Below are 20,367 nucleotides of genomic sequence, written 5' to 3'. Positions count from 1 at the left end.
TCACACAAACTATGAACATTAGCTTGTGAAAAAAATAGATGTCTCTACCCAGGGAAGGAAGATGAAGAACAACTGTGAAACTAAAACATTAGTGTAAGGATCTAATTAACTCCACTAAGATCTGTATAATGAACAGAATTAAAATCATACATGGAATATTCTCAAGAAATTGATTTTCAAAGCTTCATGTATTATACAATTCCTACTGATATCAGTAGGAGTCACCTCACACAGCACTTCCAAAATTTATCCCTTAGGGACTAGCTCAAATGAATTTTCGGTTGGTACAGGGAAGATATACAGTACCAGAAAATTCCCTTTAGAACAGAATAGGTTTGTGTGTTTACACAGAACAGCATCAAAACAATTAATAATCATATCACTGCATTTTAAATAACAATTTGGAAAAGAAATGTATTTTATTCAGTAATTCTCAGGGAACTCAAACTCAAAATTGATAGTTTTTTGCTGGAAAGCTCTCTTTACAATATGGACACTGATATATCATAAGCTCTCAACCTGCCATGTTCTTTTCTGATACAATTTTGGCCAACAACCAAGCTCAAAAGCTTAAGAAAGTGTATTTTCAGCAGGGTTTGGTTTTTTTCCTAGATACAATCTATGTTGTTTTTGTTACAAGCTTCTTGTATGATTTTTTGGTGTGACAGAATAAATTTGTTTCACCTTTGTTACTTGTTTTCTATTGATATTTTATTAAGCAAAACACAGCAACAATTTAAAGAATTTGAACATACAGGATTATAATTCAGTGGATGATATGGTGTTCAGCCATTTATATAATTATGACAAAGAGGGCCTCATTAGCCAAATCAACAAAAGTGGTAAAAAAGAAAACGGCATCCATCCCTATTACCAAATGCTGCTATAGAAATCTAAGGTCTTTAACCCATAAAAAACCAGCATCCGTTCTTTTTCTTCAACAATTGCTTTTATGACACTGTGGAAATGAGTTCATTAAAAAAATGCTTGACATCTGAATAGTGGCAACCTATCCAAAGGATAGTAATCAGTAATAATTATAAACAGATGACCAGGCTTACTTCGATAATGTTGCATTACTGACTGTTTGTCTGATGCAAATCATAGATCTCTGGGCATTTTTCTAAAAAGACTATCCTGATGTCCTGGTTATCATAATCCTGTCTCAGTAAAACTGGTTTTAATTACCATGGCTGTGTGAGAGCTATTACTGAGTTCATGATGGCTACCACATTTACCTAAGCAGTTGCTCCAGGACCTCTATTTAACTCATTATTGCAAAGTACTTTGGGTGTCTTAAGTCCAAAAGATGCTATTTAAAACTAACTTCTGGACCTAGCTGGCATTTCACCTTAACTGTGGACTTTGCAATCTGGACATCAGTTTAGATCTAGTTTGAAACACTGCAAGTATATGCTCCAGCAGCCTGAGTCAAATTCACCACCAGAAAATCCAGTGCAAGTGGCTAAAACGCCATTATAGCCTGCTATAGTAATTACCTTGGCTCCCCACCAGGAGTTAATTTTACCCTGTGTTGTTAAGCTCAATATGTTTTAGTTTTACTCTTTACCACAGAAAGAGTTCCAAGAATCTTAAGTCCTTCCACTTTATTTACTTTTCTTTCCCGCTTGCCTCTGCCTTCCATCCCTTATCTTTAAAAGGGTTAAATCATTTGAAATTATTTTAGAGCAGGTGCTGCTGCTGCAGCTAGCATAGAGCTGTATGTAAGTTTTATAGAGAAGTTTAACCCAACCAGTAGGCTCTGGGGTCATGAATGCATTGTGAAAGTAGGCCTGCCACCATTCATGCCAAGGGGTTGTGCTGAATTCCAACCACGAAGCAGAGCTGCAGGAATTTTATTAGGGGTGAATCCTTATGAGTAATCCCTGCAGGTTTGATTCACATGGCACATGGAAGTGGAACTCTGCAGTGTTCACCCAGCTCTAGTGATAATCTTGCAATGTCTCCCCAAACTACGCCCATGGGCATCCCCAGCTCCACCTCTCCCCTGTGCACTTCTCTTTGCTTCCCTGTCATTTTCTGAGGGGAAGCAAAGAAATTCTGCAGAGGGATATGAATTTTGCACATGCACGATGGCGCAGAATTCCCCCAGGAGTAACCCAGCTGACCTGGCCCTTCAAAATGTCTGATGTCATGACTCCTGTTGTGGTTGACAGACATGTTGATACCTATAGTGATCATTCATTAGTATGCCTCTGGGGGGAAGGCCAGAAAATCATCAGCTATTACAATAAGTAGTTTTATTATATGAATAATAATGATTATACTTTGTATTTGTATAATACCTTTCACCTGAGGATCTCAAACCATACTAACAATTAATTAAGCTTCACAGCAGCCTGTTAAAAACATCTAAATAATGATCAGTTCCTGTAATTACATCAGTTTATGCCCGATTTACATATTTTCTACCAGCGTTAACATTATAGCCTTTAACTGTGCAGGAGGAAAAGAGATAGGGAAAGAAATTAAACCAGTTCATCTTTGCATTAGCATATGATTGTTAGGTTTTGATACAATGAAGACTTTATGAACTTGATTGTATTATAAAGAGTTTGATCACATTCTTTCTACATACTGTATGTATAGTATACCCACACATCTGTTGAAGCTAAGAAATTCCTTTCTTTGCTCAAAAAGAAAAGGAGTACTTGTGGCACCTTAGAGACTAACCAATTTATTTGAGCATGAGCTTTTGTGAGCTACAGCTATTACCAGCAGGACAGTGGGGTGGGAGGAGGTATTGTTTCATATTCTCTGTGTGTATATAAAGTCTGCTGCAGTTTCCACGGTATACATCTGATGAAGTGAGCTGTAGCTCACGAAAGCTCATGCTCAAATAAATTGGTTAGTCTCTAAGGTGCCACAAGTACTCCTTTTCTTTTTGCGAATACAGACTAACACGGCTGTTCCTCTGAAACCTTTCTTTGCTCAGTTTTCTAGAGGTCAGCCTTAAGAAGTTAAAGTAAAATGAAATTAAAAGAAAAAAAAACAAGGAGATTTGGTAAAGCTGAAAAATGCAAACAGTGTCTTTGGCTTCATACCTTGGCAAAGGCTTCCAAGATTTTCACAACTAGTTGGTTCAGTTGTAGGTGGGGGAATTAGGTATGAACCTTTAGAATATGGAAAGACAAATCATTAAAAATGTTTGGTATATGATACATAACATTGTCATGTCTCAAAATACATTAGGTCATGCACTCGCAGTTCTTTTTCTGGTTTATCTCAGCAGGAAACCTGATATGCCATTTTGCTCCGAAGACTCATGTACGATCATTTCCCTGTGTTGCTGACAACTCCAGGAAAGTCCTGCTGGCTTGCAAGTTTGGGTCATATCTAACAAGTACCTCCCATCTTCATCTTTTCCAAGATTTCCGTTAGATTTAGCTCCCCTGGAAATCATTGAGCAGCGTGTGGCAAACTGTTTAAAAATGTAGTAGCTAGTGTGGCTGTAGTGCCTATGCAGAATTAATGGATAACAACATGGCATCTTCAAGTGAGTTCTGAACTCAGTTGTGGCAACGTAGTCTACCAGCGTACTAGTCAGAGAAATTCCCCAAAGGAGATACCAAGCAGATAGGCTGTGATTCAACCAGTTCCTGTGTGCAGGGCGTGGGCATGATTCATGTTCTGGTATGCATGTATAATAAACAGATAAAGACATCAGAATGTGTACTTACTGAATTAATCATATCAACATGCACATATTTTGGGACCAACTGAGAAAGTAATGGGGTAGCTGCATTCATTATATTTGGAATATCCCCGTGCTTCAGCTGCACATACAGCGTTTGCACATTATGTTGAAAATAATGGGACCAAATAGCATGGCATACTCGATAATGCACATGTGCAAAAATAATACTAAATAAATGCTAAATACTTAGATAAACAATATTAAACAACCCAGCTTGTGCGTGTAAAATGTGAATGGGCCAGATGTCTACGTGAAATGCAGATGTTTTGTGCTATATGGCTGGCTCGGTCTGGCCCCCAAACCAGCACATCTCCCTGGTAGAATCACCTCAGTGCAAGAGGGTTCCTTTAGTAGCACACAGCAGCTATGTTAGATGGGGAAAGAGGGTGTGTCCAGGGGAAGAAGGCATGGCTGGGACACTTCTATGCCAAATCAATCCCTGGTTGCAGGTTTTGGCCTCTGGTTTGTTAACAGCCAGTATAAATTAGCAGAGCCATAACAGAACATCCTTGCCCCGCCCCCTGCCCTACCCCTCCTCTGCCCCTTCTCCGAGTCCCTGCCCCCTCCATCTGTCGCTCGCTCTCCCCACTCTCACTCACTCGCTCATTTTCACTGGGCTAGCTCAGGGGGTTGGGGTTCAGGAGGGGGTGAGGGCTCTGACTAGGGGTGCAGGCTCTGGGGTGGGGCCAGAAATGAGGAGTTCAGGGTACAGGAGGGGCTCCACGTTGACGCAGTGGAATGCAGGGGGTGGGAGGAGGGTCAGGGTTCCAGCTGGGGGATGCCGGCTCTGGGATGGGGCCAGGGATGAGGGGTTTGGGGTGCAGGAGAGGGCTCCAGGTTGGGGGGTGGAGCCGAGGGGTTCAGAGTATGGGAGGAGGCTCTGGGCTGAGGCAGGGGGTTGGGGTGCGGGAGGGGGTATGGGCTCTGGACTGGGGGTGCGGGTTCTGGGGTGGGGCCAAAAATGAGGGGTTCAGAGTCTGGGAGAGGGCTCTGGGCTGGGGCAGGGGGTTAGGAGGGTGAGGGCTCTGGCTCTGGGGTGCAGAGTCTAGGTAGGGCTGAGGGGTTTGGGGTGTAGGAGGATGCTCCAGGCTGGGACTGAGGGGTTTGGAGGGCAGGAAGGGGATCAGGGCTGGGGTAGGGGGTTGGAGCACTGTGGGGGGGGTGAGGGCTTCGACTGGGGGTGTGGGCTCTGGGGAGGGTCTGGGGATGAGAGGTTTGGGATACAGGAGGGTACTGGGGATGGGACTGAGGGATTCAGAGAATGGGAGGGGATCAGGGCTGGGCAGGGGGTTGAGGCATGAGAGGGGATCAGGGCTGCAGGTTCTGGGAGGTGCTTACCTCAAGCAGTTCCGAGAAGCAGCAGTATGTCCCCACTTTGTCTCCTATGTGGAGGTGCGGCCAGGTGGCTCTGTGTGCTGCCTGTCCACAGGTGCTGCTCCCGCAGCTCCGATTGGCCACTGTTCCTAGCCAATGGGAGTTGCAGAGCCATCGCTTGGGGCAGGGGTGGCTTGCGGAGCCTCCTGGTTGCCCTACACCTAGAACCCAGAGGGGGGACATGCCGCTGCTTCCGGGAGCCATGTGGAGCCACGGCCTAGGCAGGGAGCCTGCATTAGCCCCGCTGCACCACTGACCGGACTTTTAACGGCCCAGTCAGCAGTGTTGACCGGCGCCGCCAAGGTCCCTTTTGGACTGGGCGTTCTGGTCGAAAACCAGACACCTGGCACCCTACTGAATTCACTGAAGTCATTGGGACTTTTGTCGTTCACTTTAATAGTACTGAATTCACTTCACTCATTTAAAAAAAACAGAAAAACTTAAAAACAGAACAAGTAGGAGTGAGGGTAAAACTTTTTAAATTGCCTAAGTATCATGAGAATTAGGCTCCTACATCATTGCTGAAAATGGGACTTAGACTCCTAAACCACCTAGATATTTTTGAAAATATTTTTCCTATTCTGTTCCTGCTAGGCATGTGTTGTGGTTATTGCTGTGCTGAGAATGAGCTAGGATGGAGCCAGGTGCTCATCACTCGGCAGCAGCGAACCCAGAGGCCATGCAGCAGAGTGGGATATTGCTGGCTGGAGACCTGAGAGAATACAGGGCAGGCTTAAAAGTACGCTGAAGTATTTTTCCATGAAATAACTTGAAACCTATGAGACGGTGGGATGAGTTCATATTTTATATAAGAAACTAAACTCCACTAAGTATCCTTTGCAAGCCATATGATGTCCTGTGTGAAGCATTTTTACAAATATATTTGCTAATGTTAATAGGCTAATATAAAAACACCCTGAAAGCTGATCCCCTATTGGGTCTATATCAGAGGAAGGTGGCTAAGTAGCTACCTGAAGGTCACTGTAACTTCCATGTGGCAATAGACCACACTTTAGTATTTTTTTTAAAGATAAATATGCCTGGGCACTATGCTAAACACACCCTTTTTTGTGTTAATCAAGCCTGGTTTTGGCCAGATCACGTCATCTGTCAGTGCTCAGTAAAAGAAATTATGAGAATCTGAATGTCAACATACTTTGAGCTGCTACAATATTTTCATCAATATCACCTAAGCATGTCAACTCTCTACACATCTTGCTTAATTCACTTTTTGGACTTAAAAGGAATGGCCAGTTATGGCTGAACCATTTTATTTTTTGTATCAATGTGGGTATAGGATAAGGGCATGTACTGCTGGTATCAAATGCAGCTGATGATTTTATAGTGAAATGAAAACCAGGCCCATCTAAATGATGAGTAGCATTAGCGTGCTGTATTAAAAACCCAGAAAAACTCAGCACCACCTATACAGTGGTAAGAACATGCAATTGAATGAAATTCTGAATGGAATATTAAATCAGTACAAGGCAGGGTTCTCAAAAGAAGGTTATCTGCAGCAATTTGTTACTGCTCATATGTTCAGTAATTCCATTTGCAAATGCTTTCTGAAAAGTCCATTAACCGCAAATGAAAATAGAGCCCTTTGCGGAGTTTAATAATGCAAGTGACATTCACATGCAAATATGCTGTATTCACTAGTAAGTGTTCAGACTGCTTTGTTACTTAGCTTCTTTCAGCTCCTTACCAAAGCATGAACATGGCAGGATGAATTTCTCTTTTCTGAACAAACCCTTGCTTTGCAATTAAATGAATCCTTATCAGTAAGATAAAGTCATCTCTCTAATGTTGCTAGTGCTTTGTCTGTCATTGATAGCCTGACTCATCAACTCTTATTTCAAAGGTTGGTCTGACAAAGAATTCTTTATTACTCAAAAAGACAACGAGAAGAGAAAAATCTTACAGGTGCATCCTCTGGGGTTTCTAGCTGAGTTTTTGAGATGGTATTTCTCACAGTACTTTCTCTGAGGAAATGTAGATGGGTAAGCCAGTAGTACTGTAATCATTTAGCACGCCTGGGAGAAGACTGAAAAGGGTGCTGGAGATTTCTCTTGGGCTTTGTGACAGGAGAGATACAATTACCTTCCTTGGAGTGCTAGGCTTTTTTGCACTCTTAGCAAACAGAATGTGGTGTGGGTGGGTGAGGATTTTACTCCTGTGCTCTTTCCACTGCACACACACTACTACTGATTTCCCAAGTAATTTCTTAGCTAATAAAACTATTTGGGGGCAGAGCTTGTATCTTCATATGTGTTTGTACAGTGCCTAGCACAGTACAATGGGGTCCTGGTCCTGATTATGGCCCTTGGGCACTATTGTAATATTTTAAATATCAAAACTAATACATATGTAAAACAGTATTAATGTATAAAACCTGGGGCCCATTACCTTGCTAGTCTGATGAGTATTCATGTTTATTTTTTACAATATTTACAGATGGGAGAAAAGGAACCTGCCGTTGATATATTTCAGTGACTACATTTTGTTGTCAAGCCATTAAAAAAATTAATCGTGATAAATTGTGCAATTAAAAATTAATCTTAATTAATTGTGCTGCTAAACAATAATAGAATAGCATTTATTTACATATTTTTGGATTTTTCTACATTTTCAAATATATTGATTTCAATTACAACACAATATAAAGTATACAGTGCTCGCTTTATATTTATTTTTGGTTACAAATATTTGCACTGTAAAACACAAAAGAAATAGTATTTTTCAGTTCACCTAATACAAGTACTGTAGTGCAACCATGAAAGTTGAACTTACAAATGTAGAATTATGTACAAAAAAATAACTGCATTCAAAAATAAAACAATGTAAAACTTTAGAGCCTACAGGTCCACTCAGTCCTACTTCTTGTTCAGCCAAACACTAAGACAAACAAGTTACCATTTTCAGGAGATAATGCTGCCCGTTTCTTGTTTACAATGTCACCTGAAAGTGAGAACAGGCGTTCACGTGGCACTGTTGTAGCTGGCGTTGCAAGATATTTATGTGCCAAATGCACTAAAGATTCATATGTCCCTTCATGCTTCAACCACCGTTCCAGAGGACATGTGTCCATGCTGATGATGGGTTCTGCTCGATAACAATACAAAGCAGAGCAGACTGATGCATATTCATTTTCATCATCTGAGTCAGATCCCACCAGCAGAAGGATTATTTTCTTTTTTGGTGGTTTGGGTTCTGTAGTTTCCTCATCTGAGTGTTGCTCTTTTAAGACTTCTGAAAGCATGCTCCGTACCTCATCCTTCTCAGATTTTGGTAGGCACTTCAGATGCTTAAACCTTGGGTCGAGTGCTGTCGCTATTTTTAGAAATCTCACATTGGTACCTTCTTTGCGTTTTGTCAAATCTGCTGTGAAAGTGTTCTTAAAACGAACATGTGCTGGGTCATCATCCAAGACAGCTATAACATTAAATATATGGCAGAATGCAGGTAAAACAGAACAGGAGACATACAATTCTCCCTCAAGTAGTTCAGTCACAAATTTAATTAACAATTTTTTTTAACGAGCTTCATCAGCATGGAAGCATGTCCTCTGGAATGGTGGCCAAAGCATGAAGGGGCATACAAATGTTTAGCATATCTGGCATTTAAATACCTTGGAATGCTGGCTCAAAAGTGCCATGCGAATGTCTGTTCTCACTTTCAGGTGACGTAAATAAAAAGCAGGCAGCATTATCTCCTATAAATGTAAACAAATTTGTTTGTCTCTGCAATTGACTGAACAAGAAGTAGGACTTGTAGGCTCTAAAGTTTTACTTTGTTTTGTTTTTGAGTGCAGTTATGTAACCAAAAAAAAAATCTACATTTGTAAGTTACACTTTCACAATAAAGAGATTGCACTACAGTACTTGTATGAGGTGAATTGAAAAATACAATTTCTTTTATCATTTTTACAGTGCAAATATTTGTAATAAAAAATAATAATATAAAATGAGCAGTGTACACTTTGTATTCTGTGTTGTAACAGAAATCAATATATTTGAAAATGTAAAAAAATCCAAAAATATTAAATAGAATACCAATTGAAATTTATTAAACAATGCAATTAATCATGATTAGTTTTTTTAATCGCGATTAATTGTTTTGAGTTAATTGCCTGAGTTAACTATGATTAATCGACAGCCCTAATATTTATTTTTCTAGTGACGTAGGCTTGCAAAGTTCTTCACAATAAACAAAGACAAGGTCCATGCCCCAAGCAAAGTTAGATAGAAAACACAAAATGTACAGCTACTCTGGTTTATGCTGAGGTTATCCAGAGATCTAGATGGGTGCTTTTGGTAAGGAGTTTACATAATACAAAACCATTAAGATAGTAAGGAACCAGGAAAGCTGAATGTGAGAAGGCACTAGGAGAAGAATACGGTTCTTGCAGGAGTATAATTGTTTTTGTGGAAAGCCAATCAGTGTCATGTCTGTCTTGCAGGGGTCTCCCTCTCTGCAGAACTGGAGTTCAGAAGCAGATCACAGTCGTGCACATCATATACATCTACCACACTAGGGTTTTTGACCATAAAGTCTGGTTGTAAAGGGGACCTGGAGGTGCCCAGTCAGATGTACTGACCAGACACCAAAAGTCCAGTTACTGTGGGTGGGGGAAGGGGGCAGGTGCCAGGTCATCAACCTGTGCCTGCGTCTGCTCAGCCGGGGCAGCTCCTACCTGCATCTTGTGGGCGGCATCAGGCTGCAGCTCCTGTCCCAGCACCCAGCTGGGGGTGGGGTGGGGGTGTGGGAGGTTGAGAAGATCAAGTGACTAGGAAGGAGGCTGGGGGGAGCAGCAAGCAAATGGGTAGAGGAGAAACTGTGCCGTGGGGGATTGGAGGGGTGAAAAGAGGCAGGACCATGAGGTAATATTTGTCTTGAGATGTGCAAAGGGAAGTGGAAAACCCAGCAATTTTAATCTGAAATGTTTCCTCTCCTCTTAATCCCTTTTGCCTTTAGTTTATTCTCCTTTCATTCTCCTCAGGTTTCTGCGTTTTTTTTTTGTTTTGGTTTGGTTTGCTTAATTTTGCGCACAGATGCTTTTTATGGCACTCTTCACAGACAGCACAATGGATGTACAGCAAATGCACAAAGCACACATTGCTCCTTCCTACTGACCAAAGGATCAGAGACCAGAAGTTCATAATGTGCCAAATTGTCAGTTCAATTAATTTTTTTTCTCCAAAGATCACCGTGGACAGACCGAAGTCTGCTGGATCCTTTCCCACTCATGATCCTCTCTCATTTCCTGTGAGAAGAATGCTAACAACAAATAAGCAGTTTAAAAAGAAGTTTGAAATGGACATTATTTCAAGCAGCGATTCAGTATTTTGGGGCTATTGGTTTTGGGAAGATCCCACAGAAAAATTGATTGTATCCCCTCTCAAAGTTTCCATGTATGCGAAGAGTAAAAAACCCTGGAAGATAACATTTCCAGGTGCATTCTTACATCTTTACTCTATGATGACATTTTCAGAGTTGCATGAGGGAATAAAGGAGGTGACATAGTGAGTGGAAAGCTCTGCTTCCTGCCTTGGTGGAAACTTTCTTTCCTGGAGATCTAGACCAATTCTTGGATCATTAGATCACAACAACTATGAAAATAATAATACCTCTGGAACATCTTGATAATCTTTTATTGCTGCAATGTCCTTAGAAAGCCACAGCAATGAGTAGACTTAAGACTCGTGAACTGGGCCTGAGTAATCTTAGTTTCAATGCAGGAGAATCAGGGTGGCCGAACCAGCTTTCTAATGGTCCCCATCCATGCCTGTACTGAACAGAACTCTGGCACAGGAAAGAAGATAGCCTGCCTAGCTTTAGGCACTTGAGTAATCCTACTGGTGTCTCAAGGGCTTAAAGTTAAGCAAATTCTTAAGTGCTTTCAGGATAAGGGCCTCAGATTGTAACCTCTTCAGGTCAGGGACTCTGGTCTTAATATGTTTCCGTAAAGTGCTATGCATGCCTATAGCATTATATACACAGTATTATTTCTACCTATTACCCCTTTTTATCTTTTTTATATTTTATATTGCCCCACGTGGCCACAATCAAGTATATTAACTAACTTGTCTTAAAATCACATTTAAACTAATGAGTTTATGGAAAGGAAAGATCAGAGAACTTTTATTTATTTCTTTTATTACTTTTGGTTATTTATTGCTTCTGTCCTGAATAATATATAAAAACCCTTCATTTATACATTTTGTTTAACCTCATTAGTTGTCTTTTGAAGTCAGGCTGGATATGAGCTTTGATTAAACTAAAGGAACAGACACACCCGCGACAAAATTAATTTTTCATGGAATGGAGCTGGCAAGGCTAGGACAAGTGAGGTTGCCTTTTGGGAAGTGCTGCTGTCTGTAACTCTAAACATACAGTTTCTGGCTGTCACATGATACTTCAAGAACAATGCCGGGGGTAGGGAGGAATTAATAAAAGTGATTCTGCCAAACATACTCACCACAGCTTAAGTTGTTTTCCGCTTTCAATGCTGAAGTTGGGATACTCCAGAAGTCATTTTCCCAGTCTACAATGTTTCCTTTCACATCACAGCTGAGGTTGGACAGCTTTTGGGAACTCATGGTGAAGTTCCAGAGACGAAAGTTGTATATATCCCCATTTAAAGAGCTTATTTCATTGCTGTCAGAGCCCAACACCAATCTTCCATTGCCGGGGATAACCTGGCCAAAGGTACCTGAGCAGAGAACTGTGTGATAGATGCTCTTGCCATTTACACCTATAGTGCCAGAGAAGCCATCCCATACTATGCACAATTGTTCAAAAGTTTCTGTGAAAAAATCTCCATCTGAATTTGTGATGAGGACACTGTCTAGTATGCACTCTGTGCCTGAAATTGATAGGAAGTGGCCTTTTGTAGTCTTTCCAAAACTGAGGAGTTCTGTTGACAAAGGATCACTGTAGGAGAAAGCCTTCCAGTCATTGGCAGCATTGCTGGCTTTGGTTGCTTCAAAGCAGAGTGTGAACTGGCTAAGCTCTGGCACTGGGACAGTTTTTGCCACAGACACAGGGTCAACATCTGAAGTTTGGGGGATGATGACTTTCTGATTCCTCAGAGAAACAGCAACTAGTAAACACATACACAAAAATCCATATATAAATAAATTTCAAAGGGAGATACAAATTGGTTTAAAGACAAAGATCCAAGTAATATTCATAAAGCCAAATGTTTAAAAGAATGCTTTTATCATTCAACTGGCCCAGTATTGCACATTATAGTGCATTTAGCTTAGCAATACATTCAACCAAAAATGGGCAAAGATCATTTTAGTGCTGCATTACAGATAATTCAACTTCAGGAGGTGATTTAAGTATATTAAACTATTAAGTTCTGAGGCTGCATTCAAAACTCACGGCATACAAGAATGAATTTTTACAATTACTTTGCATTCATCTGGTAACTTGTAAGAACGCATTAGGCAATACACTACAGCAGTAATTTGAAAACATTTCATTTGTTTTCATGATTTTTATTGACTTGTTTTTCATGAGTGCATTACACAACTGAAGCCCATGCCACATCTTTGTAACACTGTAGCAGAGAGTGCCTCAGCTACATTCCTTGGCAAATCAAAGCCTTTTGTTGGAGAACTCAACTAATGGGTTTTTGTTGGGTATGAAGATTCTGTTCAATATTTCTCAAAAGCAGTCTAGTTGAATGCTGCAAGCTAGTGTTCACGAATATTTATGCCCTAATCATTCACTATTTGTAAAAATCTGTGTGAATGGATTTGCACAAATGTCTAGGAAAGGCTGGGACAAACTTCAGCTGGTGAGAGAGATAAGCTTTCAAGCCACACAGAGCTCTTCTTCAGCTCACTACATATAAGAAAGGCCAATCATTTTACAAATATGCATATGAATAAGGATCATTGTGGACAAACAAGCTAATGAACAGAAATGGTGAATGTTATTTGTTGTTCCTTATTTTCTTGATTGAAAAGTGTCAGCCACCCTGTCAGGTAGCAGAAACCATGTTTGTTCCAGAATCAGAATGTTAACATAGAGAGTTAGTATAATTACACTAGCATAGTTCTGACAGTAAATTTCCCCATGTAGACGTGCCCTTAGGTTACCATTCACACAAAGTTATCAAGACGTGGGAAGGCCACTTGGTTCAGTCTCAGGGGACCTAGCTTCTAATCCTTGGTCTCCTACTGACCTACTGGGTGATCTGGGGCAAATCACGTCATAACTCTGTTTCATCTCCCACATTGTGGGTATGTACTGAAGTCAGTGGAGTTGTATGGGAGTAGCTGATGGCAGAATTTAGCTTGTTAGGTTTATCTTCAGTGTTTATAGTCACATTCTCTCCTTTCATGCATGCAGACATCTCCCCATGTACATCCAACTCTTAAAGAAGTGCGACAGATCTGTAGTAATCCAATCGGTGCAGTACCTTTATTCCAGACAGAGCTTTAGCAAGAAGCCTTATAGAGAGTGGACTGCATGGCCCAGTGATTATTTTAACATGACTCTTAGAAGCTAAGCTGTGTGTGTGTGTGTGGGGGGGGGGGATTAGTGCCAGTTCTGGTATCCTTGAAGACACTGAGTAGTACTTTTCTCCACCAGTCATCTCATTTATATCTGAATATTTTTCAGAAATATTCTATTTTGGTGGACTGATTCCAGGAGTAAGGTACTAATCAATGTGAGTAAGGATGGCAGAATCCTTAGAAAAGACATTTAGCATCAGACAAATTTGAATGTTAACAGTCAAATGTATCATTTTGCACTACCTGATTCTATGTACATTTCCTCATTATCCAGATTATGATCTGATTGCCTTCAGTACAGCACAAGTGGCTTTCTGACCCAGAATAACCTTTCAGGTGGCTCTAATGAGCTTTAGTAACATTTCTAGCTCTCTCTAGTTAGTGTTATCTTTTTTCTTTTTCAAAGCTGTAAACAGATTTAGCTTCTGTAATCCTGCCCTTTCATTCTAAGGATGTAGTTCTCTCTCTTGCAAGGTGTTGGGAATGAGGAGGAGACATACTATATGTAAGCTCTTTGGGACAGGAATTATCTTTCTTTTTTTGTCCTGCGTTTGTACAGCACCTAGCACAATGGGGTCCTGGTCCATGACTGAAGCTCCTAGGCAAAACCTCAGAACAAATTAATAATGCTCCAGCTTTAGAATGTAAAAGCATTCTGACTATAAAAGAAATAAGGCCTCCTCAGAGCAAGAGAGCTGAGAAAATTCCGGAACTTCACTTGTGTCAGCTATGCTGGCATGCAGGGAGAGTGGGGTCATAGTGCTGCCCATGCTCACTATGGAGCTGCTACTGCTTCTGTTCTATAGAGATTGTTTTACCCCACTTATCATAATATCTGAGCGCCTTCCAGTAGTGCATTAAATGAAGTGATTAACATCTGTCATGTGCAGTTTGTTCTCTCATCCTCTTTCCATAGGGGGAAGCATATGCACTGGAGTGTCTTATTTTGGTAGGGCTTCTGGTTTTTTTAATAGATCTGTTGCTGTGCATTTATGCTAGAGAAGGCAGGGTTAAAGAAGGCTACCGAGTGGAATGTGGTGAGGTGTGTGATAGTCCTTAGTTCCTAGGGGAGTTCACTCCACAGTCTCCGATCTGTCCCTGAGGAAGTTCTGTCTCCTGCACAGATGAGGTTTACCCTTATTGGAAAGTTCTAGTGTGCCAGAGGAGCGCAGTTGTTTCTGGCTGTGTTAACTTCCCTGTTGCTCTCCACAGCACTGGGAGTCAGATTATGGCTCCCTGCCCCTATGTGGGTGCACTGGTCTGTGGGAGATATATCTCGCTTGTACTCTGTAACACACATGTGCAGAAAGAGGCATAACTGAACCAAAAATCTTCACAAGCACTGTAGGTGGTTTTTCGATATACTGGAGCAAGCCATATGCCAGGACAGAATCAAGCTCTGTATCTTCATTCACACACACTCACAGCAATAAATTGTTAAAAAGTATGTATAAGTAACTGGTTATGGCTACATTTTGTTCCCAAATATATCTAGCAGAACCAGATCTCCAGATTCTCACTTCAAAGATTCACCTTACCACATAGAGTGAGTCTGCTTGGTATAAGACATGCTAGATAAAAGAGGAAAGAAATTCTTTATGCGTACATACCTCGGTTATAGCTGGCATTGAAGCCTCTCTTTTGGATACTAAAGTCACTTGCAAAAGATACTATCATTTCATTTCCAGTGGAGTTAAATGATAATCCTTTGGCAGTGACGCCGCAAAACTTAACCTGATTCTCTCCAGTATCTAGAGTTAATGAATCGTAAATGCAGTTTGGAGCTTCTTCAATGTCAAACTCAATAAATGTTATCTGAATGATGAATCCAGGAGGAGCTCGGAGGATCCACTTGCATGCTTGGCTGTTAGGGTAATCACTGGGAAAGCAGGGAGAGGTGAAGATTCCCGTGGGGTTGGACAGCGATATCCTGCAGTCAGAGCATCCAAGAACTGTGGGACCAAAAAAGAAAAGGGGGCGGGGAGGGTTGAGAGATTGTAACATGAAATAAAACATCAAGAAATTGATATAACAATTAAGGTTTAAGTGAAGGGAGGAGAAAGGAAGGTGTTCCTTTAAAGGACAATAATATTGGGGGTAAAGGATCACTAAAAAGGAGCACATATATAAGAAATACTCTGGGAAAGAAATACATAATATAGTTCTTAATACACAGTGGTATACCATGCAGCATCTTTTTATTTGCCTGATATACTAATGCAGACAATGTAAAAGCAACTCTTTTTTGCTCTCAAACACACACACATACCCTTTAACTGAAAGGGTCTAAAAAGTCTACAGTAGTTACTTTTTAAATTGTATCAGCAACTTTCCAACAAATACATCCACAGTTCTGTCCCTGCTCTCCCCTTCCAGAAGAAGGGTAAGAATTTGTTGCTGGCTTATATCATCAGCAAGTTATTGCACCGTTTCCATGCTGATTCAGCTCTACTGGCTGGCATAAGCGGATGGGGGTAGGGGGATCGCAAAGGTGGAAGTGGGGTTTTATTCCCTTTTACGCCCTGCATGCAGATCAAAGGATGATCTAGCCCTTAAGGATTCCTATAAATACCTTGATATTCTCAGATGAAGAGGTATGTATGAAAATCTATAAAACAGTTCAGCTACCTCTTGCCAAAAGAACACTGAGCAATTTAGGCAAAAACTTTAAAGGACCAGATCCTGCCACCTAGACTCACTCTGAGTTCCTTGCTCAGCAAACAGTCCTCCTGATTTCATTGGGCCTTGCTCCTAGAGAATTTGAACCTTTGTTATTACATAAACTGAGTTAAGCAATGAAAAATGAAGAATTAAAACTTAAAAGGGGTCAAAACTTGCTGCCTTTTACGCAATATCAAACATAAATAAAGTATTAAATGAGTTGTTCCAAAACAAAAAGGTACTATTCTTTCAGTCCCACTTGCTAGCCTCGGCTGGATTTAAAGACTTATCTTCAATGCAATAACAAGTAAAAGTTACATAACTTTGTCAATAACAACTTCCCTGAATTTTAGTAACTTTCTAACAGAAAAGCAGAAAGGTAATTAATTAACCCCCCTTCTTGGAGAGAAGAATCCTCTTTTTGATGATACTGCACCATCAGCAGACATTGCTACTAAACTGCAACTGAAATGCTTGATTAAAACTCCATTAAAGTTAGTGGAAAGACTCCCAAAGTGTAGGTAAAGTACAGGATTATAAAGAGAAAAATTATAGCACAAGAAAAAATATATGCTACCACTAAAATACAGTACATAGATACTACAGTAAGTACAAAGGTAGTATATAGGAACATTTTAAATTAAAATGATAGTATTATTTATATCACAGTCATTCCTAGGAGCCTGAGCCATTGACTAAGACCCCAGTGTGCTAGGCACTGCACAAACACAGAACAGTAAGATGGTGCCTGCCTCAGAAGAAGTATTCAGAATATTCTTAGGCAAACAATATCTGGATACTTTACAGGAACCAAGTCAATTGATTAACATTTAGACCTGTCAATTAACAAATGGAAGAAGTGTTTGCTCTATGCACCATGTCATAAATGAAATAAAGGTGGCTTTTTAGTGTATTGAATTTCTCAGTGTTTCCAGTTCAAGTCCCCTTCAGGAGCATAAATTGATGATGGGATTATGGTAGGTTTCCCAGCTTTTGTTTGCCGTACGTTCATGGAGGGTCATTACAGGTGAGCTGTCCTGTAGGCACCAAGGATTAGGTAAGCAAAGCTTGATTTGGCGTCATCCTAGTATTGTACTAATTGTTCTGTACACAATGTTGGTCAGGGGGAAGCATTTATAGCCAGACATGTATCCAGTGTCTTCTGTTTCAGAACAGAGGCTAGGGGATCACAGGAAAATCTGGTTGGGAAAAATGAAACCTTAATTATCCTTCCCCCTCCCTCCCAAAAAAAGGCGGGGGCAGTTAATTTTGGTTATTTAAGTGCAACAAAACACTGGTTAGCTTCTATTCCCTTTCATTCACAGAAAAAAGACCAAAAACTAAAAGCCAGATTAGTAAGAGAAAATGGGCCAGTGAAACCAACTCCACTCTCTAGAACTGGCCACCTGAAGGCTGTGCTTTCTGAACAATCAAGGAAGCATTGTGCGCAATGCTGCCTGAAGCTCCCACTGGTATGGATAGTATGCAGCACATTTTTGAAGTCCCTTGCCATGAGACAAACCCCTCACAATGTTAACAAGATCACTGAGAGACGGCTTATGTCTATTCAGACCTCCACTGAAGGTTATTTCAGTGAGATGTGAATTTTTACAAATAGCAAGTTAAATTTCAGAGCAGCATTGACTGGCATCTGGTAACTGCAGGTAAGGTATTTTTGTTTTCCCAGGGTAGCGTGTGTGGCACTTTGACTTTGCCCTCATTCTTACCACATTTCCTAAGACCATCCCCCATTTCTGGAGTTTACATGGGACCATTTCTGTGTTGTTCATTGGTATGGCAGCATGCCAACTAGGAGGCTTGCTCTGTGAGGAGAATGTGGAGATACGGTTTCTACATTTATTTTTGTGTGTGTGTGCAACTTATTGAAGCACATGGCTCTAAGTGGAGAAGAGGTAATTCATTTATAGGGCTTCCAGAACAAAGGCGGTGGACGACAGCTGTTGAAAACGACTACAGAAATTTCATTTGTTTAAATTTCTAAATCATCTTAAACATTCACTGCAAACACTGGGAGGTTGTGGCTCTGCGCGTGGATGAGAGTGATGTGGGCAGAGCGATGGGCAGGCTGCTTTATCATTATATTCCTGAAAAAGCACAGAAATGCTAACGTTATCTTCATGAGCTTCAGCAAAAATCCATTCTGCATAATGAAGCACACTGGCAGTGATTTATGAGATCTCATGATAGCGTGATTCCTTGTTTGCCCTATCACAACTGGTTGCCGTGGACATGATTACAATGCCACACAGGGAGGACAACTACGTTGGGTAGGCTACACATATAGGGATATAAACTCTTGGGGATTAATCTCTTGGTGAGAGGAACAGAGAGAGAAAGATGGCACTAAGTCACCTTTCTGCTCTTCTGATCCTGGTCTGGCTAGAGGATGAACCAACCTTTAATACAAATGAAAGCAGCTGCAGAACTTGTCTAAATTATGCCGCTTGCAGGCAGAATGCTTCATCATGCAGACTGATGTACTAGTTATTTTCAGTACAGTGGCTCTGGTGTGGCCACAGATTAGTATCATGGCTGTGGATTTGGCAGAGTGTCACGTATTTCGCTCTACTCCCTCCTACCCACGCTATATCCCTTCCCTGCCCCTTCTTGCTGAGTGCTAGGAGAAATAGGTAACACAGAGCTGGCTAGACCAGATTTGTATAAACTAAGCAGAGCACAGCAGATGAAACTGGAGCCAAGAATTAAGCCCTTGGGCCAGATCCTCAGCTGGAGTAAATTGATATAGCTCCTTTGATGCTGATTTACACTAGCTGAGGATCTGGCCCCTCAAGTGTGATTATAGTCTGATGATGGCTCTGTAAAAATATCATTGCTGGCTTCTACATTTTTATATATCTTCCCAGTTTGCAAGCAAGCTGAAATATTTATTCATTCAATGAGAACAATAAACAAATTAATGATTGGGATGGTCAGGGACTCCATGGGCATAGAGTTCAAAACTTGCTTGTCATTTACCTTGTTGTTTCCCTGGACTGGTGGATAATACAAGTTGAAATTAAATATATCACAACCAAAAAATGTGTTTAAAAGACATTAAGGTTGCAAAGTCAAGCACTCAATGCAAGAGTTAACGTTGCCTGTGCAACCTTAATTCAGATCCTTTGTGTGTGTGTTTTATGATACTGTCTTTAATTACATGATCACACATTTTTTTCCACAGGATCCCTGCCTTATTCACTGAATGGATAGTTAGTTAGTTCAATATTTTCTTCAATGCTCCTAATGGAATGCGTTGCCCAAGGCCTTATTTACCTCACGCCATGTAAACCTGTTAATCAGTGGGGCCACTGGACGATCAAGGTGCTAAAGGAGCACTCAAGGACAATAAGGCCATTGTGGAGAAACTAAATGAATTCTTTGCATCGGTCTTCACAGCTGAGGACATGAGGGAGATTTCCAAACCCGAGCCATTCTTTTTAGGTGATAAATCTGAGGAACTGCCCTAGATGGAGGTGTCATTAGAGGAGATTTTGGAACAAATTGATAAACTAAATAGTTATAAGTCACCAGGACCAGATGGTATTCACCCAAAGAGTTCTGAAGGAACTCAAATGTGAAATTGCAGAACTACTAACTGTAGTCTGTAACCTAGCATTTAAATCAGCTTCTGTACAAAATGACTGGGAGATAGCTAATGTGATGCCAATTTTTAAAAAGGGCTCCAGAGGTAATCCTGGCAATTACAGGCTAGTAAGCCTGACTTCAATACCAGGCAAACTGGTTGAAACTATAGTAAAGAACAAAATTGTCAGACATATAGATGAACATAATTTTGTTGTGGAAGAGTCAACATGGTTTTTGTAAAATGAAATCATGCCGCACCAATCTACTGAATTCTTTGAGGGGGTCAACAAGCATGTGGACAAGGGGGATCCAATGGATATAGTGTACTCAGATTTTCAGAAAGCCGTTGACAAGGTCCCTCACCAAAGGCTTTTAAGGAAGGTATGCTGTCATGGGACAACAGGGAAGGTCCTCTTATAGATTGGTAACTGGCTAAAAAAGAGGAAACAAAGAGTAGGAATAAATGGTCAGTTTTCA

The 20,367-nt window shown here is 40.8% G+C and overlaps 1 protein-coding gene across 5 annotated transcripts in view; it reads right to left on the bottom strand.

Moving 5' to 3' along the window:
* ADGRG6 (adhesion G protein-coupled receptor G6) overlaps window positions 1-20,367 on the bottom strand; it is a 155,499-nt gene that overhangs the window by 78,671 nt on the left and 56,461 nt on the right. For all 5 annotated transcript variants that reach the window (XM_048844362.2, XM_048844363.2, XM_048844364.2 and 2 more), the window contains exons 3-5: window positions 15,234-15,575; window positions 11,571-12,194; window positions 3,066-3,134 (exon numbers count right to left, since the gene is read on the bottom strand). In XM_048844362.2, the coding sequence (XP_048700319.2) occupies window positions 3,066-3,134; window positions 11,571-12,194; window positions 15,234-15,575 (1,035 nt within the window). The remainder of the gene's footprint in view (window positions 1-3,065; window positions 3,135-11,570; window positions 12,195-15,233; window positions 15,576-20,367) is intronic.

Source organism: Caretta caretta, chromosome 3, assembly GCF_965140235.1.
Source record: "Caretta caretta isolate rCarCar2 chromosome 3, rCarCar1.hap1, whole genome shotgun sequence".
In the NCBI taxonomy this organism is placed as follows: domain Eukaryota; kingdom Metazoa; phylum Chordata; order Testudines; family Cheloniidae; genus Caretta; species Caretta caretta.
The sequence above is the reverse complement of the archived record's forward strand: the minus strand, read 5'-3'. Positions and strand labels throughout refer to the sequence as shown.